Genomic DNA, 26,313 nt, shown 5'->3' with positions numbered 1-26,313 from the left:
TTTTCCCTAAAATTGTGCAGCCCTAAGTAGTACTATACTCTACATATGCACTCCCCACAGGGCTGCAGGGAATCCACTGAGAATGCTGTGCACATTGACCACAGAGGTGTTGTCTATCACCTATAAACCTGGTTCAGATTGCACACGAAGAATGTGTAATAGAGGAAGAATCTCCTCATTCCCCTGCAGAGTACCTGCACATTACTCTTACATGTACCCAGAGTCACATTGCCTGGGCCCGATATATGTTCTTTGTTCCGGTCTTCTACCAAGGACTAGTTTTAGTCTATGACAAAGTATTAGAGGCAGAAGATCAGCTGGCTAGCCAGTTAACTGGTATTGTTTAAAAGGGATTAAATATGACAGCTTCCATATCCTTCTCAGTTCAGTTGTATTTTAAAATTCCTAAGCGTTGGCAGTTAAGAGATGCATTTCATGGTACATACTTTCAATCAACAAAATTGTAATATGCAAATTAGAGGAGTCTGAGTCGGAGGAATCCTAACTTGAGGAGTCGGAGGATTTTTGTACCGACTTCACAGCCCTGCTTGTGATTTAGATACTTACCTCGGCAGGACCCGGAGGCTTCCCCCCGTCATCCTCCCCCAGGCTGCTCCAGCGATGAGTCCCCAGAAGTGCAGCCGCACTGTACCTGCAAAATAGCACAGATCCCCTCAGGTGTTGGTGAAAAAAGTAGAGTGAGACTGGATATATGCTACTATGCAGTGCAAGCACGCTTCAGAGATTTCAGCATTAGCATGGCCTAGTGGAGAAAGCCTGGAGGTGGGGGGTTTGGGTTAAGCATACCCAAGGTCTTGCCACAGGGACAGCACTGGAAAGGACCGGCGGAGGATGACAGAGGGAAGTGGCTTCCCTCTCCCAGTTGGGGCATGTTTTTCCTCACTGGTTTCCTTTACCCACTTATGTACCAGCCATATCTACCCCCTTGACTAGAGACCGCTGATACCAGAAAACGCCTGGTACCAACAAATTGCCGCACATACCCGTCACAACCGCCATCCACTCAGGCACATAGGGCTTTGCAGTCATAGAGTGAGCTGCACTGGGCAGAGAGCGACGAGATCAGCGGGAGCAACGAGAACGCATGGCTAAGGTGAGGTGAAATCTACGCCCTGGCAAGTATTGGAGGTTCCAAACAGGGCACAGATTTCCAACACCGCCATCCGTGAGCGGTTAAGCAGGACATCCAAAAAACAGACAACAGCTGAAGGCTGAAATAGGTTCTTAAATGTTGTTGGTATTTGCTAAAGAAAAAAAATTATAAATTATAATCAGGTAAAACTTTAAAATATGAAGATTGGTTTGAAAACTACATATTTCTTAGGACTGTAGGATGCATGGTATCAGTTCTTTCAGCTGATTTATTAATATTCTTGCACAGAAAACTGGAGCGCAACCAATCAGCTTTCAGCAGTTGAAAGCTAAAAATTCTGTCTGGTTGCTCTGGGCAGCTGCTTTCGGTCTGCTCATGTTTCTGTTGCGGTATGTATTATATTTGTAGCAAAGGGTAAGAAGGAGTAGCAGGATTGGCAAAAGTTGCTCAAACTGGGTACCTTCTGGGGGGTAGGATGACTTGTCTGTGCCTCCGGATAGGAGTATAATCCATAATAGCAACAAGGAAGAAAGATCTTGGCACCAGGAAAGTTGCAATCGAGCTTACACCTCTTTATTACAGCCCCCGCTGGTCTCTGAGGAAGCGAGTCACACTCGCGAAACAGCTGTCAGACCACCAACACACCCCTTGCGTTTGTTTGCTGTGGCATGTAATAAAGAAGTGGAAGCTTAATTGCAACTTTCCTGGTGCCCAGATCTTTCTTCCTTGTTGCTATTATGTATTATATTTGGAAGGAAGTCTTTAGCAAAAAGCAAAAGGATATCCTTAATAGTGTGGTCCACTGCACCCAGCTTGAACACTTGTTACAGGATAGCATAGTTCTTGAGAAACCAGAAAAGTATATTGCATTGCAGAAAAAAAAAATATGTTTCAGCTTTATTGTACCAAAATACATTTTTAAATAAACTTTGATCAATTAATTAATTAGTCAATCATCATGAATCTCACAGGTGTGCTCATCAATCATATTAATCTAAATCAGCCAGTTACATATTTATTTATTTTCAGGTAGCCACACTAGTTTGTTTTGTGCTAAACTTGCCCCTCATAAGGCCTTTAAAACGCAAAACAAATACACCAATCATTAAAGTGCTATCCTAAGTGCAACATGATTCCATTGCACCAATCAACATGAATTGGTTATTGAACTGCATTCTGTCATATTTAAAGATTTTAATATTTATGTCAGAGTGGGCCAACGATCCCCCCCCCCCCCCCCCGGAGGGATAATAATATTGTATTAATTACTGAGGCAGTAAAATGGTCCGTCCGCCCCCCCCCCCCCCCCATCATCCTCTCAGGTAGCACCACATCTGCAACCATACAGAGCAGATAAATACAGCAAGGAATCATGGGAAATTATCAACTTCATAGTACAGGTTACGGATTTAGTCTTTTATGTTTTCCCTTTTTTTGCTAAAAACAATGATCATTTGGCTTGCACACATATGGACAACATAGTAACAGCAACAATAATATAGATTGTCTGTTCAAATAGTACAGGAAGGGTTAACTGTAATTCCACCATAACAACATTCACTGTAAACACAACAGACATTTGTGTGTGTTCTTCTGCAGCAACTGCTGGATTTGCTACAGGCACCATCTAAATCAGTCTGTCAGTGAGCAAAGTTTGCTGACTTTAATTCGATATAATGGGGAACAGACTGTGGTCCCTCCTAACAGACACACACTATGCTTCATATCAGGGAATTCACCCAGTGGCTGCAAAGTCTAATGTGTCCAGCATGTGTCATCATCAAAGTCTCTCTCTGTCTGACCCTCAAAAGAAGGTTGCATCCTAAGTGGAATGATGAGCAAGTAAATGTTACAAAATTCAAACCTACCATAAGTCGGTTAAAAGTTATAGGTTTTCTCAATGTTTGAATGACGTACAGTAAAAAGTTGACAGCACCTAAAGCCTGAGGCCAGGCACAAATGCAGTCCTCAACCTGCGGTGGCACAGTTTGTTTGTCTCTGTATAAGCTACTTGATTAGTTAATGTCCATTGTTCTCCCCAGGCTCTTTTAGCCGGGTGCTCCACCTGGCTAATTTTGGTAAGCACCCGGCTGTCATCGGCTCGCCTCCTCGTCCGCCAGCCCTGCATTCCCTCGTTGGTTCCCACCCAGGTACTTTTTTATGCCACCTACCTGGAAAACATTTCTGGGGAGAACACTGATGGTAGATCATTAACCTCCTCTTATGGCAAATATTCAGACTGCCATCTTTTCAGAAAGCTGTGCCACTTCAGCTTGCAACCTGGACTGCATGATGTTCAGACAAGCAATGGCAGCACTCCAGTCTGCTCTTAAAGGGAAGCCAAGGAGAGAGTGATATGAAGGCTGACAGGTTTGTTTCCTTTTACACAATGCACATTGCCTGGCTGTCCGGCTGATCCTCTGCCTCTAACACTTTAAGCCGTAGACCCCGAACAAGCATGCAGATCAGATGTCTAGGACAAATTTGACATTATGAGCTGCATGCTTGTTTCAGGTGTGCGATTTAGACCCTACTGATTAGAAAGCTCAGCAGGACTGCCAGGCAACTGGTATTTTTTCAACTGGGTTGCTGCAGGTCACACAACCAAACTTTTAGTTTCAGAAATATGGTAGCAGGAGACACTCCACGGGCTTCAAAATTGCTTTTGTTTTATTTAGCACTTGCAACACACTGCATGTTACGGCATAGCTGACACGGGAAGAAGGGCTGACCCGCAACATGTAGTGTGTTGCAAATGTTCAACAAAACAAACACAAGTTTAAAGCCTGTGGAGTGCCTCCTTCTACCCTATTGCTGTGTAGATTTGACGCAGGAGTGGTGTACTTGCAGAAGAAGTAGCACTGACATTGCAACATTGGACAAAGGTTGGCACATGTGAAGACCAAGGTCACTTTATTGCATTTTAGTCTCAGAAACCCTATTCTGTGTGTTTAGGCAATCTGCTTACTAAGCTATCAAATATTCTATTGAGATTGGTTAACGGAGGCCTAAAAAGACAAAAAAAAAAAAACTTTAGACCAAAAATGAGTATAAAATAGGCAGCCTGGAGGCCTTTTTATTTTAAGAGGTTTATCTGAAAATTAACAGCCATTTTCACTTACTCAATTAAGGAAACATTTATTTTATGTCAAACAACCTATATACTTCCCCAGGGCCGCAGTTTCTTTATATTAAGCAATTATTATATATTTTTTTACAAGGTTTTCAGCCTCATCTACACGCAAAGATGAGGCTCCGATGTGCCTTATGAATCGAGCCGCTGATGCGCTCGATTGATAAGATCCGACAGGTCGGATCTCGCCACCGCCGATTCCCTGCTCGTTCCCCACGAGGGGACAATGGCAGGGAATCAAGCGGAAGATAAGCAGTGCCGGGCGGGGACAAGGGCGAATCGAATGCGACGCACGCGCGGGCGAGCGGTGATGCGGCGGGCACACGCGGGGATGCGGAAGAGGCGATCCGGTGGCTAAATGAGCCGCCGGATCGCTCCGATGTAGCTCCGTGTAGATGGGGCTTTCAATATTTCTGTTGTAGTAGTATCGCACGTCTTACCGATGAGTTGAAGGCAGTAAAGGGGGGGGGGGGGGGGGGGGGGAGAAAGAGGCTTCCTGTTAATGCTGCTTAAAAAAGACTTACTAGCATTCTGTGGTCACATGACAAGAGGTGCAGGGTGAGAGGGATTAACCTGAAATATGCATGTTAAATGCCACAGAAATAATACCTTACATGGCTGTAACTTTCTGGCCCAATTTCTTGACATGCATTATAGTTTTTTATACTTTATATTGATATGCTGTAATTGAAGAGCTAACAGTCTAATATTCTGACCACGGTAATGCACACTGAGCACCATAACGGCAACGCAAGGAGGCAATTAGGTATATATCTCCTGTGACTACAGATTTAAGTACGGCTAAGCTGAAATTCAATAGCCCAATAGTATATGAAATCATTGCAATTAGGTCCCACAATTGTAGTCTGAAAAGTGATGCAGATGTGTTCTGCTCCCTAAAGCTACAGAATGTATGGCTACTGAAAAAGCAGGTTATAGAAGCACCGCCCCTTCCCCAATGCTTATATTACATACATGCCTTGAACAGATCGGTGAGTCTTTACATGACCATCATTTTGGAATCTATAAAATTGAAATTGGGCATTATCTATTTTTGTAAAGGTGGGCAACTTAAAGTGCGCCAAGCAGACTTCTGTATCAAATGAAAGGGGCAGAAAGGCTACATCTGTATACAATACTGAAAGCTCTGCATTGAGGAACATGCTGGATATAATAAGGCAGAATCAGAAGAGGAAACTGAGGCAATGGATATTTCATTTATTTTCTTTTTTATTTCAGTCCACGTTACCTCATGTTGGCACTCATAAAGCCATCCATTAACTGTAACTGCCTCTATGCTCTTAGTAAAGGAAGGAAATTAAGAACAATTGCATTTGATTTATTTTATGTTGCCTGTTAGAAGCAGATTGTATTTAGATGTGTAGTTCTCTAATGCAATAGAGCACATAGGAGATGGCGGAAGTAGCCAGTGCAAGCTCATCCACACAGGCCGGCCCCGGTCCCCCCATGCTTTGCCCAGGAAGTAAACATCCATCGCTGAGGTGCTCTGTGGATAACGCTATCTGGAAGGAGGAGAGATTCTGTTAGCCGGAGGGGTAGGGTGTGATAAGAAGCTAAGCTAAGCAAGCTAATCCCCGGATTATCCCCACAGCGGGTACCTATTAGCTGGAGACCACCCGCCTTTGCCACACTTGTTACAACATGTGCCCACGGAAGAGACTCACAGCACCCCCTATTGCTGGATACTGACCTAGTTAGGAGTGTTGCACTCCAGCCAGTGGACTGCCATTCACTATACAAAAAACCTGGGGATCCCCATCTGAGGTGCATGGCTGAAAGGTGGTGCATGCATGATTATGCGTTTGTGAGCAACAACATTGTCTATGTTTTAATCTTTTGTAATCTGTGGGAATTTTACTACAATATATTAAATGCTAGACTTGAATTTCTTTCAAGGCACTTCTCGTTATTTTGGTAGCCAATGGGAGATGTATTGGATGCGATTTGGGGCAAACATCAATATACTGCTGGGTAAGTAACATACCTGAGAGAGTTGATGGTATCACTATTGAAGGACAGGCTCTGGTCTGTTGTACCCATCTGAGATTTCACCATGTTCAGCTCTGCTATTAACTAGAAAGATAAACACACATTCACAAATGTTACTGCTAATATACAGTATATAAATAGAAGCAAGAACAGATCACATCCACAACAGCAGAAACAACAATTCTAAACTATACATTTACACAGGCGTGATAATTACTGAAGCCATAATCAATGCAAAAAGCTCCAATTTAAATATCCGATCTATCCAAATACACTCTTATTCCTGTGCAATAGTAAAGAACATGCATGCTCAACTGCACAGGCAAATACATTCATATTGAAATCTTTCAGCTGTAGAAGAATCATAGTTTTGTATCAAAGTGAATGTACCAATATCATAGGAAATCTGTATGTAGCTTAAAGCCAGGCACAGCACACAATTCTATTTTCTCAAAACACCACAGTTTTAGACAGATACTTAATACATCCCGATAACATCCCTGATCAGTATCATGGCCAGGTAATGATGATTGATGGATGAAACAGCATTTTAGATTTTGATCAAATACGGTTGTTATGCAGTTGCCTACTGCTGCACAATTCAAGACAAAACCAATACCCTTTCACGTCAAAGGCAATGTGGTTTTGTTCTCTGGCTCTCTCGATTGCGGTCTAAAAAAATGAATTGTTAGGAATTGATGACTGGGGGAAAAAAAAATCACTAACCTTTTCTACAGGAATCAGGAAATTGGCGACAAACTCAATAAAAACAACTGAATCTGCTTGTTGCTGATCAAAACCCATACACACTTGCAACGTAGGTTGTCCTAACTCAGGGGTGGCCATACTTTTTAGGGGGGGATTTTGGGTACCATTTGCAATTATGCACAGGTGGTCCCTGATGTGTATGGAGTAGAATCATCAATATCTGCAGAGGACCATTTTCGTGTCTCCATTCACCAGGAGTCAACCAAACAAATCAGAATGATTCAGCAACCCTTATGTTAATCCACATATACAAAACTGATGGTCTGGTTAGCAAGGTTTTGCCATTTTTTCCCCTTTCAATGTTAGATACAATATACAGAAGGTTTGAACTGCCCTTTTTCAAACGCCCATCAACACCTGGTTAGTGTTGAGTCAAGTTGAAAAATAATGTCCATTTACTACTGTCCTTCACCACAAGTGACAACAGCTCACGCCTGCCCAGCCACGTCCTCCATAGAGCAGATTCATAGATCAGCAAGCAATTCAGCTAAGAGTAACTAATAAACATTCTCACTAGGATCTAGATTATCTGGCGGTGCCGCCCACCTTCCAATTGAGAGAACCCACCTCTGGCCTTTACTGTGAAAAGTTGGGGGTTTACATTATTTACTTGCAGCAGAACACACTCATCAGCAGAAAACAGAACAATAGGTTTCTATGGGGAAAGGCCATCTGAAGCAACCATGAATGATTGTTTTTGGACAACCATTATCGCAGGACTGTAAATGCCTTGACCACAACAACCATTTTTGAAAGTGCATTAGTGCTGCAATAGGTAAATTTGCATCTGAATTTCCAAATTTGGACTCCACATTATCTTAGTGGTCATGTTTACATAAAGTTGCATGTGCCACTTTGCAGCACATTAGAACTGTAGTGGAATGCGCACTGGACACCAGGCCCAAGCGCCTTGACTAAGAACAGCGCTTAGGAACCTCATTCGGGCAGTAATGTAAATATGTGACAAAACTTGGCAGGAATGAGATATTCTCAGGAAACCTTTTAAATGGATACTCCTTTCTTCAGTAAAAGAGTTATGATGTGAAGTGAAGTGCTGGAGATAAAACAAAATTTCCTGTACGGTACCTGGTGGTTTAAAAAAACTGAGGAGTCGGGAGTCAGATTATTTTTGAACCAAATCCATAGCCTTTGTAAAAATTAGACTAAGGAGTCGAGGAGTCAGAGCAATTTGGGGTACCTGGAGTTGGAGGTTTCAAAAACTGAGGAGTCGGATGATTTTTGTACCGACTCCACAGCCCTGGGTAAATACAGTTCACACTGAGGCCCCACAGTAGGACAGATAGGGAGAAACCACTCGCTACTCTTCTCAAGACAAAAAAAAAAACAAAACAGGATTTTCCGAATCAGCTTTTTTTTGGGGGGCGCAAACAGAGCTGAATATATATATATATTATATATGTTTTCTACAATTTTGTGATACCTATGTCTGCAATCCCCCGTGACATAAGAGTACATATCTGGGAGCTACTGGAAGGCACTCTACACAGAAATAGGCACATCTGTAAGTAGTGGTGTAGGGACATGTTTTATCTTGGCACGCAGTGTGACAGAACTAGACTTCTAGATCAAACTGCAGGGCTACAGAAACTCTGTCACACACTGCTCTGCTTTGTGCTCTATGACAGAACTGATAAGTCTCCCCACTGTGCTTACTACTAAAATATGACACATCCCAGATTATTCCACACAGAAATAGGAGCACTTTTGTGGTGGTCTCACTTCAGTAAAGCCAATTCTGACTCGTTGCCATGGTTTACTGCCCTTTGCTTCTTGCTCTTAGAACTAGGTAAGTTAAAGAGAAACTTAACTGAAAGATAATAGGGGGAAAAGAAGTCATTACATTGCAAAGGGAGAAGTTAGAACACCGTTTAAAAATGTATACATATTTGCCATGCAATTGTAATTGGTTCCGGTTTGAACCTGCAGGCAATCATCTTTACTGCTGGCAGAAAAGAAAAGGACAGACAGCACCAACTGCCATTATCCATAAACACATCCACAACAATATGATAATACTTAAAGGGGCACTATGGCGAAAAATTGTAAAATTTAAAATATGTGCAAGCATAAACGAATTAAATAAAAAAAATTTCCAGAGTACAATGAGCCATAAATTACTTTTCTCCAATGTGTCGGTCACTTAAAGTAGCTAGTAGAAATCTGAGAGAAGTGACAGGTTTTGGACTAGTAGTCCATCTCTTCATATGGGAATCTCAGCAAGGCTTTTATTCTTTATACAGATATTCCCTAAAAAGGATTTAAACAATGATGCTGGCCAGCTTCCCTGCTCGCTACACAGTTTTTTGGCAGTTGGACAGAGCAACTGCCATTCGCTAAGTGCTTTTGAAAATAAATAAATCCCAGAGAATCCCCTGTGAAGAGATGAACTAGTCCAAAACCTGTCACTTCTGTCAACATAGGAGAAAAGTAATTTATGGCTCATTTTACTCTGGGAAAAATTTACTTCTTATTTGTATGTTTGCACAAGTTTTAAATTTTAAAAATTTTAGTCATAGTGCCCATTTAAACACAGATTGTGAGATATTGCATGCTTGGCAGTTAGTAACAGCTGTAATTTCCCACAATATTATAGCCAGAGACCGGAAACTGTCAGGGCCATAGCCATGACATCCCACTGAGGGAGCAGTTCCCCCACAATCTCAGCCCCAAAGACGTCCCTGAGTATCTATTCAAAGAAAATTCAAGATTTCTCATGGGAAACGAGGTATCGGCTACTGATTGGGATGAAGTTCAGTCATGGGTTAAAGATCCTCTTTAATTGGGAACACCAAACTGAATATGGCACATGAGATGGAGAAAAGAAATCTCACAGCTACACAAGTTGTTGCAAGCAGAGCATTTTTTTTATTGTGCTGAACACTGTGGATAAGAAAAGAAATGATATAACGCAATACACAGAAGACCAGCCATTTCTTGTGACAGATCATGACAAGGCCGGGGGAACTCTTTGATATGTGATCTGTTAGACAAGGGAACTTGCTACTCTGCATGATTTGTTAGACAAGACGCACAGCATGACAACGTTTTCTGCGACAATGGAGCCAGATGTTTGTTTCTCTTAAACAATAAGGCGATTTATCAAGCTTCTGGTGAGAGTCAGAGCAATCATAACTATTCCTCTATAACTGATAACATAACTGCTATATGTTTATTCTACAGGCTCCAACCGTTACTTCTACTACTATGAAAGCATTTCCAGCATTATCACAACAACAACAACATTATTCAACCATTATCATGGCAACAGAAAAAAAATGAATTCCTGCAGGATGATTTCAAGTAAATTGGATGCATTTCACATTGTTATGAATCTGGCAGAGTTGCGAACTTTAAAAGTTAAACTGTCACAAATCTAATGTAGCAGCTGTTCAGTAGTAGACAGCGCCTGGTATGCTTTAAAAAGCTGCTGTCGCATTCCCAGTTTCATTCATGTGTTGTCAAGTCCAATACGTGTCTGGTGGAAGATACAGTTAGTTGTCTGACTCATAATCTACATGCAGGCTCCATGCTTTTTCACAACAATAATGCACAGGTTCTTAAAGGAAACCAGACTCTCTGGCTGCAAAAGAGATAGGTAGAGAGTGCACTTCTCTTGCGCAGACTGGCTGAAACTGGCTGAAGTTATGGGACCCGGTACGGGAGAAGGCTGAGGACGGCGGCGTGGCAGCGATCCCTGCGGATGGGGCTGGGGGAAGCCCTAGGTATGTGTAAAACTTTTGTTAATGGTCTCTGGTACACTTTAAAGCGACCCAGAACTCAGAACTTCCTCTCTGCTGTAAAATATAAGCAACAGCATAATAAACTTTAAATAAAAACATTTGTTACAATGGATACAAATCCTGCAATAAATCTGCTGTGTGTTTACGTCCTGCATTCATGGAAGCAGACATATTGTTAACATCCTGTGTTTACAAATTAGCTGCTCTGCCATAGCAGGCAGCTGACACAGCTGAATGATCAAATTGCAACTTGTAATTAGACACAGATGAGGGGGAGTTAGACAGGCTAAACTCTCTAAATACATACAGGGTGCATTTCTTTGTTTTCCTTCTGTCCTGTGCAAGAGTTCAGGTCCATGTTGAATCCAAATTCCAGGATATTTTTAATGTTGACTATTTCAGTTTTTAATAGTATTGAAAGAGAGCGGGATTTTTTTGTGGATTTTATTGCTTATGTATCTCCACTGTAGAAACACTCCCTCATTTCCTGTATCCCTGGACCTTCAGGAATCTTTGTAGATATTGTAGACATATAAAATGTGATTACTACTAGGTAGAGGAAATGAGGAAGACCAATTAAAAAAATAGTTTCAGATTCTAGCACACCCACCCTTCAGCCTCGCTTTCTTCTTAGAGGGACAGTCATGTGCCCACTGGACTTCAGCTCCAGATTGCATGGAGTATAGTGTTTTACTATGTTATTGTAACATTTCCAAAAAGAAAAAGAATGGCTCTAACATACATAAAGCACTTTCTCTTGTAGTGTTCAAAGCACATGGGCGGCTAAGGAGAGGACTCTGTAAGCTACTCTGGTTGAGTATGTAAACTAAATATATACCCCCGTCATAACCTGTTACCCTGCTGTGGTCTAGGGTTAATTTATTTGGAGATGGGGGACCAATTACCCTAGCAGTATTTGTTTTAGAACCTACTGACCTGAAAGATCAGCAGGACAGCCAGTCAACTGTTTGAAAGGAAATAAAAATGGCAGCCTCCATAGGATTCACACCCCGGGTTCCTTTTAAGGGGCTAAAGGTAATGTAAGCGTGCAGGCAAAAAGGGCACCTGGGAAATGTGGGTGCTGGAAATACCCCCTAGTAAAATATCAATACAGTTTACAGATATTTTACTAACCCTAACTGCCTAAGCTTAACCAACCCCCCCACACCGATGCCTATCCCTAACTGACCCGTCCTTATAGGCGTCCATGTTAATTGAAGCAATAAAGGGAAATTTGGTGCCGCAGTCACCCGATAAAATAGTGGGCACCAGGGACGCCAGCTAAACAAACTGGCTACAAATAGGCGGTGCTTCGCACTCCTTTAACTTCTGCACTATCACTGAGCCTAATCACTTGCACTATGCTGTACTGAAATGCTGTCATGTATTTTTGCCAGCTCCTTTATTCATCTTTGATATCTGCTACCTTTTCTCCACCACCATGGAACTCCGCTGCCTCCTGCAGCATCCAATGCAGCACAAACATTACTTCTGCTGTCATGCCCTCATCTACTACTATCAGTGATATCTTCTACCTTCTGTCCCTGCTGCCATTACTGTAATAGCTTGTCCATACGTTTAAGGTAGTGTATTCAGCAGTGATCAGTAACTGCAGCCTGGAATTGCATGGAAGGTAGTAAGGTGTGGTGCTGTTGAGTGGGGTTTTAGTGGCCACAGCAAGAGTTTGAGTGGTAATGATCTATGGGGTGGGAGAAGAGACAGTGGGAGCCAGTGCTGGTCTTAAGTGGACCTGAACTCTTGCACTGGACAGAAGGAAAACCTAGAGAAATGCACCCTGTACGTATGTAGAGAATTTACCGTACAAACACAGGATGTTAACCCTATGTTTGCTTCCATGAAAGCAGAAGTAGACACACTACAGATTAATTGCAGAATTTCTATCAGCTGCAGGCATGGGCTTCCACGTGATTCCGAGTTTCTTTGTTATAGCCTACCAGAGTATTCGCTTAAGGTGGTCAGGAACTTACTCTCTGGTGTGAAAGATAAGCAACAGCATAATAATCTTTAAAGAAAAGCATTTCTTTGTTGCAGCTGATTAGTGATGGGCTTCTGAGTAATTCTGCGGTATAGTCTGCGCTCCATTCCGCATCATAGGCAAACTGTGAGTCGCGTTCCACAACTTACTCCAAGCCGGAAGGAAGAAGCGCGGTATTGAGTCGTGGAATGCGGCTCATAGTTCGCCTATGATGGATCGCAGACTATCCCACAGACTTCTGGGTAAGTTAACCCCCTGTATCCTGTGGTCTCAGCTGTTTAATCAGCAGTTCAGTAACATTTCAATTCAGAGTAGCTTGCCACTCGGAATTACATGGAAGCCCATGCCTGCAGCTGATACAAATTCTGCAATTAATATGCAGTGTGTCTACTTCCTGCTTTCATGGAAGCAAACATAGGGTTAACATCCTGTGTTTGTACGGTAAATGCTCTACATACATACAGGGTGCATTTCTCTAGGTTTTCCTTCTGTCCAGTGCAAGAGTTCAGGTCCACTTTAAACCAGCACTGGCTCCCACTGTCTCTTCTCCCACCCCATAGATCATTACCACTCAAACTCTTGCTGTGGCCACTAAAACCCCACTCAGCAGCACCACACCTTACTACCTTCCATGCAATTCCAGGCTGCAGTTACTGATCACTGCTGAATCCTCCCTAAAGCTACTCTATTACTAATTCCTGCTGCCTCCTGTCCAACGCCATTCATTTCTGCTGAGCCCCTCCTCTCCCTCATTCCTTATGCATTGTGTTCTGTGTCCCTCTGTTGTCAGTAAGCCATGATACCTCCTCGACTTGGCATGACTGTCACAGGAGCCCTCGTGGCTGACCGCACTTAGCCTTCTAAACGGTGCCAGCGCACAGATCGTGCGAACTCTGGTCGCAGTCAATGCGCAGGAACCGTTAAGAATTAGCCGCGGACAACTCAGAAGGGAGCCTGTGAGACACGGGTGATTACCACTTCACCCACTGGTTCAGAGTAAACTGCCACCACCGCGGTTATCATGGGACCGTGGGGCCCACTAACTGACTGACTAATCCTGCGAATAAAACGGTTAAACACACGATATTCTGTCTAGCCAACAACAAACAAACAGTAGCGTATCTTCAGAGACCCGGGATCATTTCTGTGTGTGCTGATAAGCAGGGTAGCGGAAAGTGAATGACTTGGAGAAAGTCGTTTATTCACGCAATATAAATAATTAATATATACAGACAATTATTAAACAGTAATAGCCAGTATGAAAAATAAAAGAAGGGAGAAAAATACTTAGTTCCTGAAAAGATGTCCTTATTGTGGGAAGAATCATAAAGTCCTTGGTTTCAAAGTCCAGAGTTCAGAGTTCAGACCAGGTGGATGCCAGCATATCCTCAAGCTGGCATCTGATGAGTGCAAGATGGTTCAGTGTGGAGGACCCTGCCCGCCTGCTGGCTCTGTGCTTTTGATGAAGCTGGTTTGGGGGTGTGGCAATGCCAGCCCCCTCTGAGCTACCAGCAAATGACAGTTCATTCCCTCTGAGAGATTTTAGAGCTAAACTTATGAATTGCTGTAACTCCTGAACCATACACGTTACATTTAGGGGGGTAACAGCTTCATACTTGGAGGAAAATACAGATTAATATGATACCTGACATGGCTAGTGCATCAGATCAGGGTCCTGAGTAGATTCATACCTGGGTGGTAGGGGCCCCGGGCCCCTCTCGACTGGTATCAAGAGATCCAGCATGACCCTACAGATCCAATGATACCGCTCTCATAACCACCCTATTTATTGTATTCTGTAAATGGGCAAAAGATTATATTGTACATTCATTTCTTCCTGCTAAGGCCGGAGTCAGCCTGACTGGAGTCCAGCTGTGTCTGCTTCTTGGCTATGAAAGGCCCTGTTGGCTCCTTCAATTAACATCTGAATGTGAAATCTGCTTAGACAACTTTGAGTTTACACCTCTGGCTTGATCAGCAGTCACAGGGCCAGTCTTCCTGCCAGCTGCTTGTCACCTTATACCTGATGGATGGGCCATCAGCACAGCTTGAAGCCAGGGACTCTCTGGGCCCAGGCTCATTAGCATATCAAAAGGGCCAACCAGCATTTGGAATGGTGCTCTCTTTGCTAAGAAAAGGACTGCAGACCTCCTACACAATAAATCCAGATTGTACCGATTTGAAGCGCAATCGACGCAGGAATCGAGTGCGATCGTTCTTTTCTTCACGGGCGGTTCCAGGACGCGCCTGCGTCCCCGCAATCGTCCGTGACAATGACTATATAGTCAAATGAGTTCCATAGCACTGGAGACCCCAAGACACTTTTTTTTGTCCAAAAATGTGGCGTATGTGCTAGTATATATGGCACTGCCTGGCATGCAGCACCTTTATACAGCAGGGAAAGCAAGATGAACTTCTTGCTTACTGCACTGGGAGAGAGAGGATGGTTAGGTCCTTTCTAGGAAATTCAATCTAAAGTGTGTATAACAATCTCTGTATTCAGTGAAGAAGGGATTCACAAAGCTGCTGTTGTAATGCATGGTGTTGCAATGCTTTCCATCACAAGTGGTTAATATGAAATATTCATATCAAATATTTCCTATTTACCTGATAAAGACAACATATGGAATTCTCTGTACTCCCTTTAAACTTCCAGGTTTCACAGAGGGTTTTGTAATCCAGCCAACATTAAAAGAAACCTGGCGCTGTTTTCACCTTAGGGGCATCACTTGTAAGGCAAAGATGTGGCCCAGCGCACGTCTGTGTGTGCCTCAGCCTCCTCCACTTCCTATTAATGTGAATCCTTTGCTGCAGACACCCTGGAATGTGTGGAAATGAGTCCATTCTGCTAAGCCTCACCCGCTAGAACAGTCAAGGTCTCGGCTTTTATCTTTTAAACAAATGATAGAAGGGAGAAGCTGGGCTGTCAATTTACACCAAACCAAAGGATACCTTTCTCAACCACTGCTCTGGGGCCTACACTAACGTTGCAATCGTATCCAATTTGAATTCATGAGGCAGTCTCCTTTGAGCTTTCCAGCATCGCGCTAGGCATCAGCAGCCGGAGCAGCATGACAATACCTATTTGTAAGCTAAATCTTTTGGCCCTGTGAACAAAAGCAGAGAATATTTTGGGAGTCGAGTTGTCAGCCAAGCACATGCAGGTGAGCGTTTTGTCATCACACTGGGTCAACCCCGGCCTCTAAGATAAAACACGTGGCGTTTCCTTCTGAAAAGCAAGATGGCTTTTATCTAAAATACAGCAGCCATGGCTTCATTGCTTCAAATTAACCTTAATTAAAACTGTGAGTTTGAAGATAATGACACAGCAAGTGTTTTATCTCATCCTCATTATAAAACGGAAAATAGAGGAAATTACTTTATCTGAACCGGTGGTCATTTTACCAACAGTTTTCACAAATAGGAGCCGCTTTTTATTCTGACAAACGCAATGGATGCTGTCACAAGTACCCAATTGAGATAGGTACTGAGGTTAATTCACTGAACCAACTGCCAAATATTTATACTAGAGATAACATTTAAGCAAATATATCATCAGCATATGGCAGGGTCACGGTATTAAAAATGACATTTCAGCATTGTAATACTTTAATAATCTTGTCTGTAGAAGTGTTAAGCAGCTCCTGAATTAGTAGGAGATTCTTGCCGGACTGTTGATGTGTTCGGATGCTTCCCAAGACATGAGCTACACAAAGACTAACGAGATACAGAGAAATGGCTTCAATTATTTACAGGACAACAAGTCAACCAAAAAGTACAGTCCCAATGAATGGTACATTTATCAAAACACTTCTAACATTCAGAAGTTCAGGAGTTGTGCAATTCCAGGGAATTTTATCTTCGGGGATCAACCCTCTTTGACCAATTTAGGTCATTTGAGGTTTGCCTTTTATCAAGATTGCGACCATCACCAGCTCCGTCTGGTCACCCGAGTGGAGTCGGGGTTATACATCTCCACCTGCTTCTAGTGGTCTGTTGCCTTTCTGCAACACACCTTTATGAGTATAATCCATCCACATATTTTACATACTTCTGGTACTGTGACATACTGCACCATTTGGGCTCCTGTTGTCTCTGTGTTTTCATTCTGCAAGGTGCAATTTTTATTATCCCTACTTTTTGTCCATTCTCCTTACAGAGTAGTGCAGCAAAGTACATAACCTTAGAGCTGGTTCAGACGGACGTCTGCGTAGCGTCGCGTCTGGGGGCGTTGCGGCGGCTGAGCGGTCAGGCTTTCAGTAGCCTTCGGTCGCGTCGTGATGCTGTTGCGGTTTTTTTTCCCGTAGGGGAACATTAGCCGTCGCGGTTGGCCGCTCCCTGGAAGCTACATGTTGCTTCCAGGGGCAGCCCGAACGCTCGCGAAAATCGGGACCCGAACGCCGCGTTCGGGTAAAAGCGCGCAAAAGCTTGGTGTAAACGCTCTCATTCACTTGAATGGGAGCGTTTACCGCGACGGTCCGAACACTTGCGGTAAACGCTCCGCAAGCGTCCGTCTGAACCAGCCCTTAGTCAGGTTGGTACTAACCTCCTCCGCTATTGCACATTTTCAATTACCTTCATACTTGTTTTCTAACATGTCACAAGATGTCACACAACATGCAAGAAGTAGGAGAGAGGTGAGTGAGCAGTGGCACTGAAGATGATGATGAACTAGGCACAGATGGAGATGTTTAAACATTCCACCACAGCCCACTGTTGCGGTACACGTTGATCTGAGGCATGTAAGCATAGAGGTACAACAGACTGGATCAATGCTGTTCCCATTACATAAAACTGAGTGTCTGCTTGGGGAATTAATGCACATGCAGGTACTAGTATTAATTGTTAAAACGTTAAATCTTCCTAGCTCTCTAATCCTGAGTGTACTAACAAAGTCAAAGTACTGTGTGTGAACCTTATAGTGGTTGCAAATTGAGTCTCCCAAATACTATCTGTGCAGCACAGTGGTCCCTACATTCTAGAGCAGGGTTTCTCAATTCAGTCCACAAGTACCCCAACACAGTGCACGTTTTGCAGAAAACCACAATCATTCACAGAGAGGTAATTCGTGTTTCAGCAGAGCTCATTAGCCATCTCGGTTTCTGTAAAACATGCACTGTGGGGAGTACTTGAGGACTGAGTTGGAAAATCCAGTCCTAGAGGGAGGAGCAACAAACTAGTAAAAAAACAATGGGGCACCATGGCAAAACCCCCTAGCAGTTGGATGGGGATCTGAGGTTTATTCATAGTTTAGATAATAGGGAGCTAAATATCCAGCATGTGTTAAGCTGGCCACTAATGATCCAATCTTTTTCATCCAATCTTACCATTTCTATATAATATAAGGTAACTGCCAGAAGTATCCATTCAGTATATTCACTCACTTTAGCCTTATGGTAAGATTGGATAAAAAAAGATTGGATCATTAGTGGCCACCATTAGACACAGAAAGCTTGTTCATGTTCGGCATGACATAGTTGACAAGTTTCTGGAGGAAGTTCCTGAGAAGGCAGGAAATACACAGACAGGATATAAACTTATATAAAACAATGGTTCCTGACGAAACATAGGCCAACTGGGGCATTGTCAAATGTGGGGAAGTCTGAGGTAGCCCTACCTTTACTGAAGCACTGTTAGCTTAAAGTATACCAGAGCTGACGACCTAATAAAAAAAAAAAAAACAATACTTACCCGGGGCTTCCCCCAGGCCCATAAGCACGTGAGAGTCCTTTGCCATCCTCCCTGATGTTCAGCCCCGATCAGCCCTCGTAACTTGCTCAGTCAGGTGCAGTCTGGTTCTTCTGCGCATGTGCGGACCTCCCACACATCCGCAGTAGATCCAGACCGACGCATCTGAGCAAGTTACCGGGGCTGTTCGCGGCTGAATGGCAGACAGTGGGGGGACGGTGAGGGAGGAAATCCCGGGTAAGTATCGATTTTTCATAGGTCGTCAGCTTTGGTTTACTTAAAATATATCCTGAATAGCTATATGTAATAAAATATGCTTACAAATATTTAATAAAGATAAATGCAAATCACTCAGCATTGGGAAGGTCTTGAAGAAGCCAAACGTATGGTTGGTATAGGACTACTAAGTCCACATGTGTTAATTCATAGTTTGGATGCCTTTAGTGTGAATCTACAATGTTCATAGTCATGAAAATAAAGAAAACTCTGAATGAGAAGGTGTGTGTGTGTGTGTGTGTGTGTGTGTGTGTGTGTGTGTGTGTGTGTGTGTGTGTGTGTGTGTGTGTGTGTGTGTGTGTGTGTGTGTGTGTGTGTGTGTGTGTGTGTGTGTGTGTGTGTGTGTGTGTGTGTGTGTGTGTGTGTGTGTGTGTGTGTGTGTGTGTGTGTGTGTGTGTGTGTGTGTGTGTGTGTGTGTGTGTGTGTGTGTGTGTGTGATGGTGTGTGTGTACACAGTGGGATGCAAACGTTATTAATAAAGAATTGAAGTGAACCTAAACCTTGGCAAAGAAAAAGCGTTTCACTTGCCTGGGTCTTCTACCAGCCCCCTGCAGCCGCCCTGTCCCGCACCGGTCCTCAACGATGCGGACTAATTAGTCAGCGGGCCACTGTGTTTGTGCGGCCCTGGACGTCCTTGTTCGCGGTACTGTCCGCAAGAGTCTTCTGTGCCGGCACAGTAAGAGAAAACCTCATACTGCACGGTTGCACGGAGCCTTTGAGAATGCTCACTAAGCGAAGCGTACGTCAGGCGTACCGCTGGTCCCACACCTCCCCACAGCCTGTTCTTCAAGGTTGGGTATGTTGAAACAACTTAATGGCTATGCTGGCAAAATTCTATGTCTTTTATGGATAAGCCTTCATGAATAAAGCTTTTTTTAAGGACATTGCTGCGATGGCGGATCAATCCTCTTTTCACATGTTATGCAAGTTAGTTGTTTCTAAGGCTCCAGAGCACACTATTTGCCTGATACACATGCCCAGTGTGTCCTCCACAAATGGTGTGATAAAAAGTCAACATCTGTACAAGCAAAACCGTAGTGCCTGTCGCTGTTTATCACCTTATCACCTTTAAAAAAAACAAAAAACACTCGTACTGCGCCCAGGTAGAACGCTCTAGCGGACGGGAACGCGAATGAGACCGCACAGGCGCAGTGGCCCACCGACAAAACAAAACAATCCTATATAAATACTAATACTGTACGCATCTACAAAAATTCTGCAGAATACACCAAAATCCAACCATATACTGAAAATGCAAAAATGTTTAACCTGGAAAACTCACAACCACAATAATATGTTGTTTAGCATGACCTACAGTTGGAGTAATAGCAGTCTTGAGCAAGGAATCAGTGAGTTTTGTAAAATAAGGCATCCCTAGAGTACTTCCTTTTTCTAGTAACATAAAAATACTTGCTGTATGCACAGCACCATCTAGTGCCTGAAGCAGAATAACCACCATCCATGTACAGTATAATACAAAACATGCAGGGAAACCAAACTTAATGATTCTTGCAACTTGTTTAGTTCATAACTGTTTTGACAGACTACAGATGGGGGTGTACAGCTTCTCATCAACTGACAGAGCAAATTGGAACCATAAAACTTTGAGGTTTCGGTAAATGAAACTAGTACTGTAGCAAAAACATTCTCACATTAACTGCTTTGATGAGCTAATTTTTTTTCCATTTTTAAAAGTATAATGCCATGTAACTGCAACTGTAACGAGAGGGATATTGAGGTGGCTGCCATATTTATTTCCTTTTTGACTCCAGTAGTGCTGTGCATGTGCAGTTCTCTAAAGCCTGGACAGCACATGTGCAGGAGGCTTACATGACCAGCATGGTGGCGCGCTGGGAATGCGCATGTGCAACTTCAGCTGAAGTCACCACATTACCGGAGTCACCAGCGGGAGGAAGGAAGGGGCAAAGAGTATGCCGGAGAACTCTGTGGGCTATGGGGGGTTGGAGGAAGGTCCAGGTAAGTCCAGATTTTTTTAGCCACTGCTCAGGGTCCGTTTAAAAGGGAACCTAAACGGAGAAAGATATTGTTTTTTCCTTTTAAAATAATACCAGTTGCCTGACTCTCCTGTTGATCCTGTGTCTCTAATACTTTTAGCCACAGCCCCTGAACAAGCATGCAGATCAGGGGCTCTGACTGAAGTCAGACTGGATTAGCTGCATGCTTGTTTCAGGTCTGTGATTCAGCCACTATTGCAGACACAGAGATCAGCAGGATGCCAGGCAACTGGTATTGTTTAAAAGGAAACCTACATATCCCTCTCAGTTTAGGTTCCCTTTAAAGATTGTTGGCAGTGTCGTTGACTCCCATAGGGTCATGCACCATGCAGTACTGCGTTAGTATACATGAAAAAAGGCAAATAAGGGCACAGTTTCTAGTCCCTAGTAGAATCTCTAAAATTAGCGATATTCTACTACTAAATTCTGATAGCAAAATAATGGTAATATTTACAGATATTTTACTATGGCTAAACTTCTCACACAAAACGCTTTCTCCACCGATGACCAACCCTAACCTCTCCTCGATGGTGCCTAACTCTAAGAGCCTCCCTGTTGGTGCCTAAACCTAACACCCCCTATTGGCACCTAACCCCCCCCCCCCCCAAACCTTCACTTCCCCCTCTACCGCAAAGCCACAATATACGGCAAAGTAGGTACATTTTGCCGTCCAATTGCCAGAAAGCATTTCAAATATCAGCGCCCGACAGAATCTCCGTGTTCACTATGCAATGCCACAAGCCCCAGTGCCCATGATTCTATATTGTGGTGATATTTAAAATGCTTGCCGGTAATTGGCAGTCTCTAGCTGCTAAAATTTGCCTACATAATCAGGCGCCTGAAATTTACCTTGTTTGCTACATATCGCAGCCATTATACAAAAGCTGCAATTTGCCCGCAGTCGCCCGATAGCAGCCACTGCCGTGCACCCAATTTTCCTTTCTTTGCCGCTAATCATGACTTTTAATAGATGCCTATGGTGGCAAAGTTGTTTTTTTATCCGAGAAGTCACCAGCATCCTTTTTCCTGCTTCCATCACATTGCCTTGCAACGCAGGTATTGTGACCTGTCTCAGAGGCTAAAGGTCACTGTGGCGGGGCAGTGGCAGGGAGTGTACCACTAAGCAAAGTGAGAAATGGGCCTAAGGGTCCTTTTACACTACATCAGTTGTTGTCCGTTATAACTGAATGGAAAACTGATGTGCAAAGTACTGTCCATATTTCCATACAGCTCAGTTCACATTATATACATTTTAACTGAAAGATTTTTAATGAAAACAACAGCCTGGCATATTTTTATAAATCATTAAAGATGGCAGTCTCCATGCTTCCCTCAATACAAGTACAATTTACAGGTCACTTACAACCCCAGAGGTTTGGTTAGGTTCCCACTTGCTACAAAAAAAAAATTGTGACTCAGATAAACACAGGAAGCAGATCCTTATGTTAAAAATAGGATCTGATCCTATCTGTTAAAAAACAGATCCAAAGGCAGAGTCCCAAATGGCTAAATTTTTCCAGACAAGTAAGGCACTGCCCATAGCCACTTATGGGCTTCCGTTAGCCTGTATAACACGGAAGAGCGGTGTATTCCAAAGATGGATGAGCACCGCACGGTGGGCAACATAGGTAATGTATAAATGCACACATATTGTACATTCATACACTAGGGCAGGGGTGTCAAACTCAAATACAAAGTGCCCCGAAACTGTACACTTGGACATAGTCATGGGCCAACCTGAATGTCTACTGGCCACCTCCCTCCCTTATAAAGTTTTCTTGTTTCTAGTGCCCTTCCCTCCTCTACACAGTTCCCTAGTATCTAGTAGTCCTCCCTCCCCTATACAGTTCCCTGGTATCTAGTGGTCCTCCCTCCCCTATACAGTTCCCTGGTATCTAGTGGTCCCCATCCTCCTCTATACAGTTCCTTAGTGCTTAGTGCTTTCCCCAACCTCCCCCATAAGGCGTCCTTGTTTATCTAGGGTTTCACCTCCAATATAGCTTCCCTGGTGGTCTAGAGTGGGCTAAACATTATGCAAAGTGGGAAAACCACTTGGGGCCACATTTAAATGCTCTGAGGGCCAAATTTTGCCCGCGGGCCAGAGTTTGACATGTATGCACCAGGGGGATAGTGGCAAAATGGCGGACTTGGCCGATTCCCGAGAGATTTCATGGTGAAATTGATCAGGAATCGACCTGCAGTGTATGGGCAGCCGACAGATCACTCTCTAATCAGATTTGATCTGATTAGACAAAGCACAAATTACTTGGTCGAATCTGCCCATCACCCATCACTACATGTATGGGCACCTTTACACCGATATCCTAAGAGGAAATGATCCGCACCAGTTATCTCAACGCTACAAGTTTTACATGTGAACCTGGGTGAACCACTACTTGTGAGTACTGATGGAAGATACAAAAGAAGCGGTTAGCGATTCAGCAAAACTTTGACAATTTTCAAGCCGCCCCCATTCTAGAGTGCTGTTCTGAGCAAAAGGATTCATAATCTTCCCAAAATGCCCTATTGTTTATTAGGTGTTGTAAATCATGAGAAATGGGAGGAAGCAGTCTGGAGAGAGCAGAAGACAAACATTCCAGCACAGAACTCTCAGGGAAGCCTGAAAATACGGATATATATACAGAGCTGAATATGCTCAGATCAGTCCCAGAACACAACCTCCATCCGGCAGAGAGGAGCCAGGGTGTACGCCAATATTGCAGTGCTTTTCAACAGCACTGTTTATTCAAAAACCGATAAGATTATCATAGCGAAAAATGTTTCCCTCAATTTTCTGATTAGGCCTCTTATCGTCGCCTGGGCTCAGTCTATCAAAGGCTGCTGGGAGAAGAGGAGAGCTGCCTATTCACGCCAGGAGTGAGCGGGAAATGGAAGGCATGCAGTGTGCCGCTCAGAACATACGTTTATTATTGCTAGTCTTACTGGGCTTAGATCTACACAGGCACGGACTGTATGAGGAGGTTCCAGGGAGAGTGTGGCTCAGTCAGAAGTGCCAAGGATGAAAGCAGCTTCATGTCATTCTACAGTATATATGAAAAATCAAATGATTCACATTCACCTTTGACAGCAATGTTTTATTAGGCTGGCATTGCAATAATAAAAACCTGATAATCAGACTAATGCTTCCTGCCTGCATTACAAATTTTAACAGACAGCAATGACGCGTGGGGGGCGGAAGGCTCCATCACTTCATTTGCCTAATGCCAGGGAAAGGAAGTGCCCAGTTCTCACCTGCTGTGATGCACTTTGATCCAAATCTTTCCCCAAAACCCAGGTTACCCCAGACACGTCCCCTGCATTGCTTCAGGTCCAACACATAAGTGCCTAAGAGCCTGGAAGTCCTGGGCGTCCACACTGCAGATGGTCAGAGAGGGGGGGGGGCTAGATACCAGAGCTAGAATGTTATTGGATCGCTTATCCATTCAAGTTTCAATACCCCTCTACTATCCTAATCACCCCTGCCTCCCCCTTCCCTTGGAATGCTTTACAGAAGTACAACCCAGCCTGCTGTTACCCACTGAGATACACTTTACTACACATTGTTTTTACACAGCCTCTATGCATATACTGTGAGTTATTTTAATATATGAGTGCCAAGATGTAAGCTTATCGATACCTGATGGATTAAAGTCTACTAGAAAGATTATTATATCTAAACATAGAGTTTTAGCAGCACCTACAGATGGGTGCACCATTTTGTACTGCTCTATCTGAATATACAGTTTTCATACACCAATGAAACCCTGATTGTTTTAACAATTTTTAATGATAGATGTGCTTTGTATTTTTATACAATGTTTTATTCCTGAAACTTTTATGCACCAGATTCTGTTAGATTATTTTTTATTGTGTTAGGGCTGGTTCACAATTGCTTTAAAAACGTATCCGTAGCTTCGTTTTTTGTCCCGGACGAAAAACGGAGCCACGGATACCAATGTTAAAAATAGCAGCAGTACGCACAAGTTAAAAACGTATTCGCGTGTGATCCGCGGAATACGTTTTTAAACCCGGAACGCGGAGTCCGGACTTGCAGCATTTTTCACGGACCCGTATACACGTACGGGTAGTGAAAATCAATGGGGAAACGGGCCTCCCTCTTCACTGACATTTTGGGACACTGGAAACGGATCAGTTTCCAGTGTCCCTTGGTGAAGGAGGGGGCCGCCATGCTGGAGGGGGTTACAGCCAGGCCGGGGGCTGCGGGCAAAGTGGCGGCCAGGGGGGTCACCCCCCCCTTGCTCACCTGGGTGCCCCCCATCCCTGCTCCCCCAGCTAGCACATTAAAAATGTAATAAAAAGTAATAAATTGTACCTAAGGAAGTTCGGCGAGCCGGGCACTTCCGCCCACACCGCTCCCGTTACTTCTTGCGATGCCGCCCACTGAAATACAGAGGGCGGCATTGCAGGAAGTGACGGGGAGTGGTGTGGGTGGAAAAGCGAAGCTCGCCGAACTTCCTTAGGTACAATTTATTACATTATGTGCGAGCTGGAGGGGGAGCAGGGACGGCGGGCACCCAGGTGAGCCAGAGGGGGGAGGCGACCCCCCCTGTCCGCCGCTTTGCCCGCAGCCCCCCATTGTGGCTACTACCCCCTCTAGCAAAAAAAACAAAACAAAAACAAACAACAAAAAAAACAACAACACGCAAACTGATCCAAAACGTGTGCTGCAAAAAAGGCAGCATGGATCCGTTTGCATTCCGGTTTTTGAAAACCGGAGCCCGGACCGCAGATGCGTCCAGCACCCGGAGCTAGTGTGGCCCTAGCCTAAGATGAGAGCTGTGTCTGCTAGTTTTAAAGCGTACTGTTTGTTTTTGAACCACTTCAGGACCATAGGCTTACACCCCCTAGGGACCAGGCTATTTTTTACAATTCAGGCCACTGCAGCTTTAAGGGCTCACTGCAGGGCCATACAACTGATCACACAAGTGATTCTCCCCCTCCCCCTTTTCTGCCCACCAACAGGGCTGTTTATTTATTTACTTTTTTTATAAAATTTCGTATGTTTTAAATTTATTTATTCCCCCGCCAGCCAATCACCGGGATAGGCTGTCATAGGCATCAGCCTATGAGAGCCGATCGCGCTTGTGCCTTCCCGGGGGACAGCCGAGTGAAACGTCTGTCCCCAGTATTGCGCTGCCGTAGATCGCAGCACTTTACAATGAAAATAGACGGTGGTTTCGCCATCTAACAGTCTCCTAGTGGCGATCACCGCTGGGAGACTGATGACTGAGCTAAGCTTTGTCATTCAAGCATGGATGCACGTGTGATCCTCTGCAAAATCCCGCCCTAGGACTTAACGCCTTTCGGCGTTAAGCGGTCCTGGGGGAGCCGCTGCGTACATGCCAATTAGCATGCGGTGGTCTTAAAGCGGTTTAACACCCAGCATTACAACTTTGCTTTAAAAGTTTGCTTACAGCTTAGAAATTATTATGCCAGATTTTTTTTTAGCAGAAATTCACTGAATGGGTTAAACATGACATTTTAGTGTTGGATTTAACTAGGAATCCGCATCCGTTCTTATCTTTAGTTAC

The 26,313-nt window shown here is 43.8% G+C and overlaps 1 protein-coding gene across 1 annotated transcript in view; it reads right to left on the bottom strand.

Moving 5' to 3' along the window:
• Window positions 1-26,313, bottom strand: part of MAD1L1 (mitotic arrest deficient 1 like 1) — a 1,144,984-nt gene that overhangs the window by 528,539 nt on the left and 590,132 nt on the right. Inside the window, exon 14 of the mRNA XM_068244499.1 lies at window positions 6,253-6,341. Coding sequence (XP_068100600.1) covers window positions 6,253-6,341 — 89 coding nt within the window. The remainder of the gene's footprint in view (window positions 1-6,252; window positions 6,342-26,313) is intronic.

The sequence above is a fragment of the Hyperolius riggenbachi genome, chromosome 7, assembly GCF_040937935.1.
Source record: "Hyperolius riggenbachi isolate aHypRig1 chromosome 7, aHypRig1.pri, whole genome shotgun sequence".
Classification (NCBI taxonomy): domain Eukaryota; kingdom Metazoa; phylum Chordata; class Amphibia; order Anura; family Hyperoliidae; genus Hyperolius; species Hyperolius riggenbachi.
Note: the sequence above shows the minus strand (reverse complement) of the source record. Positions and strands in the feature narration are given on the sequence as shown.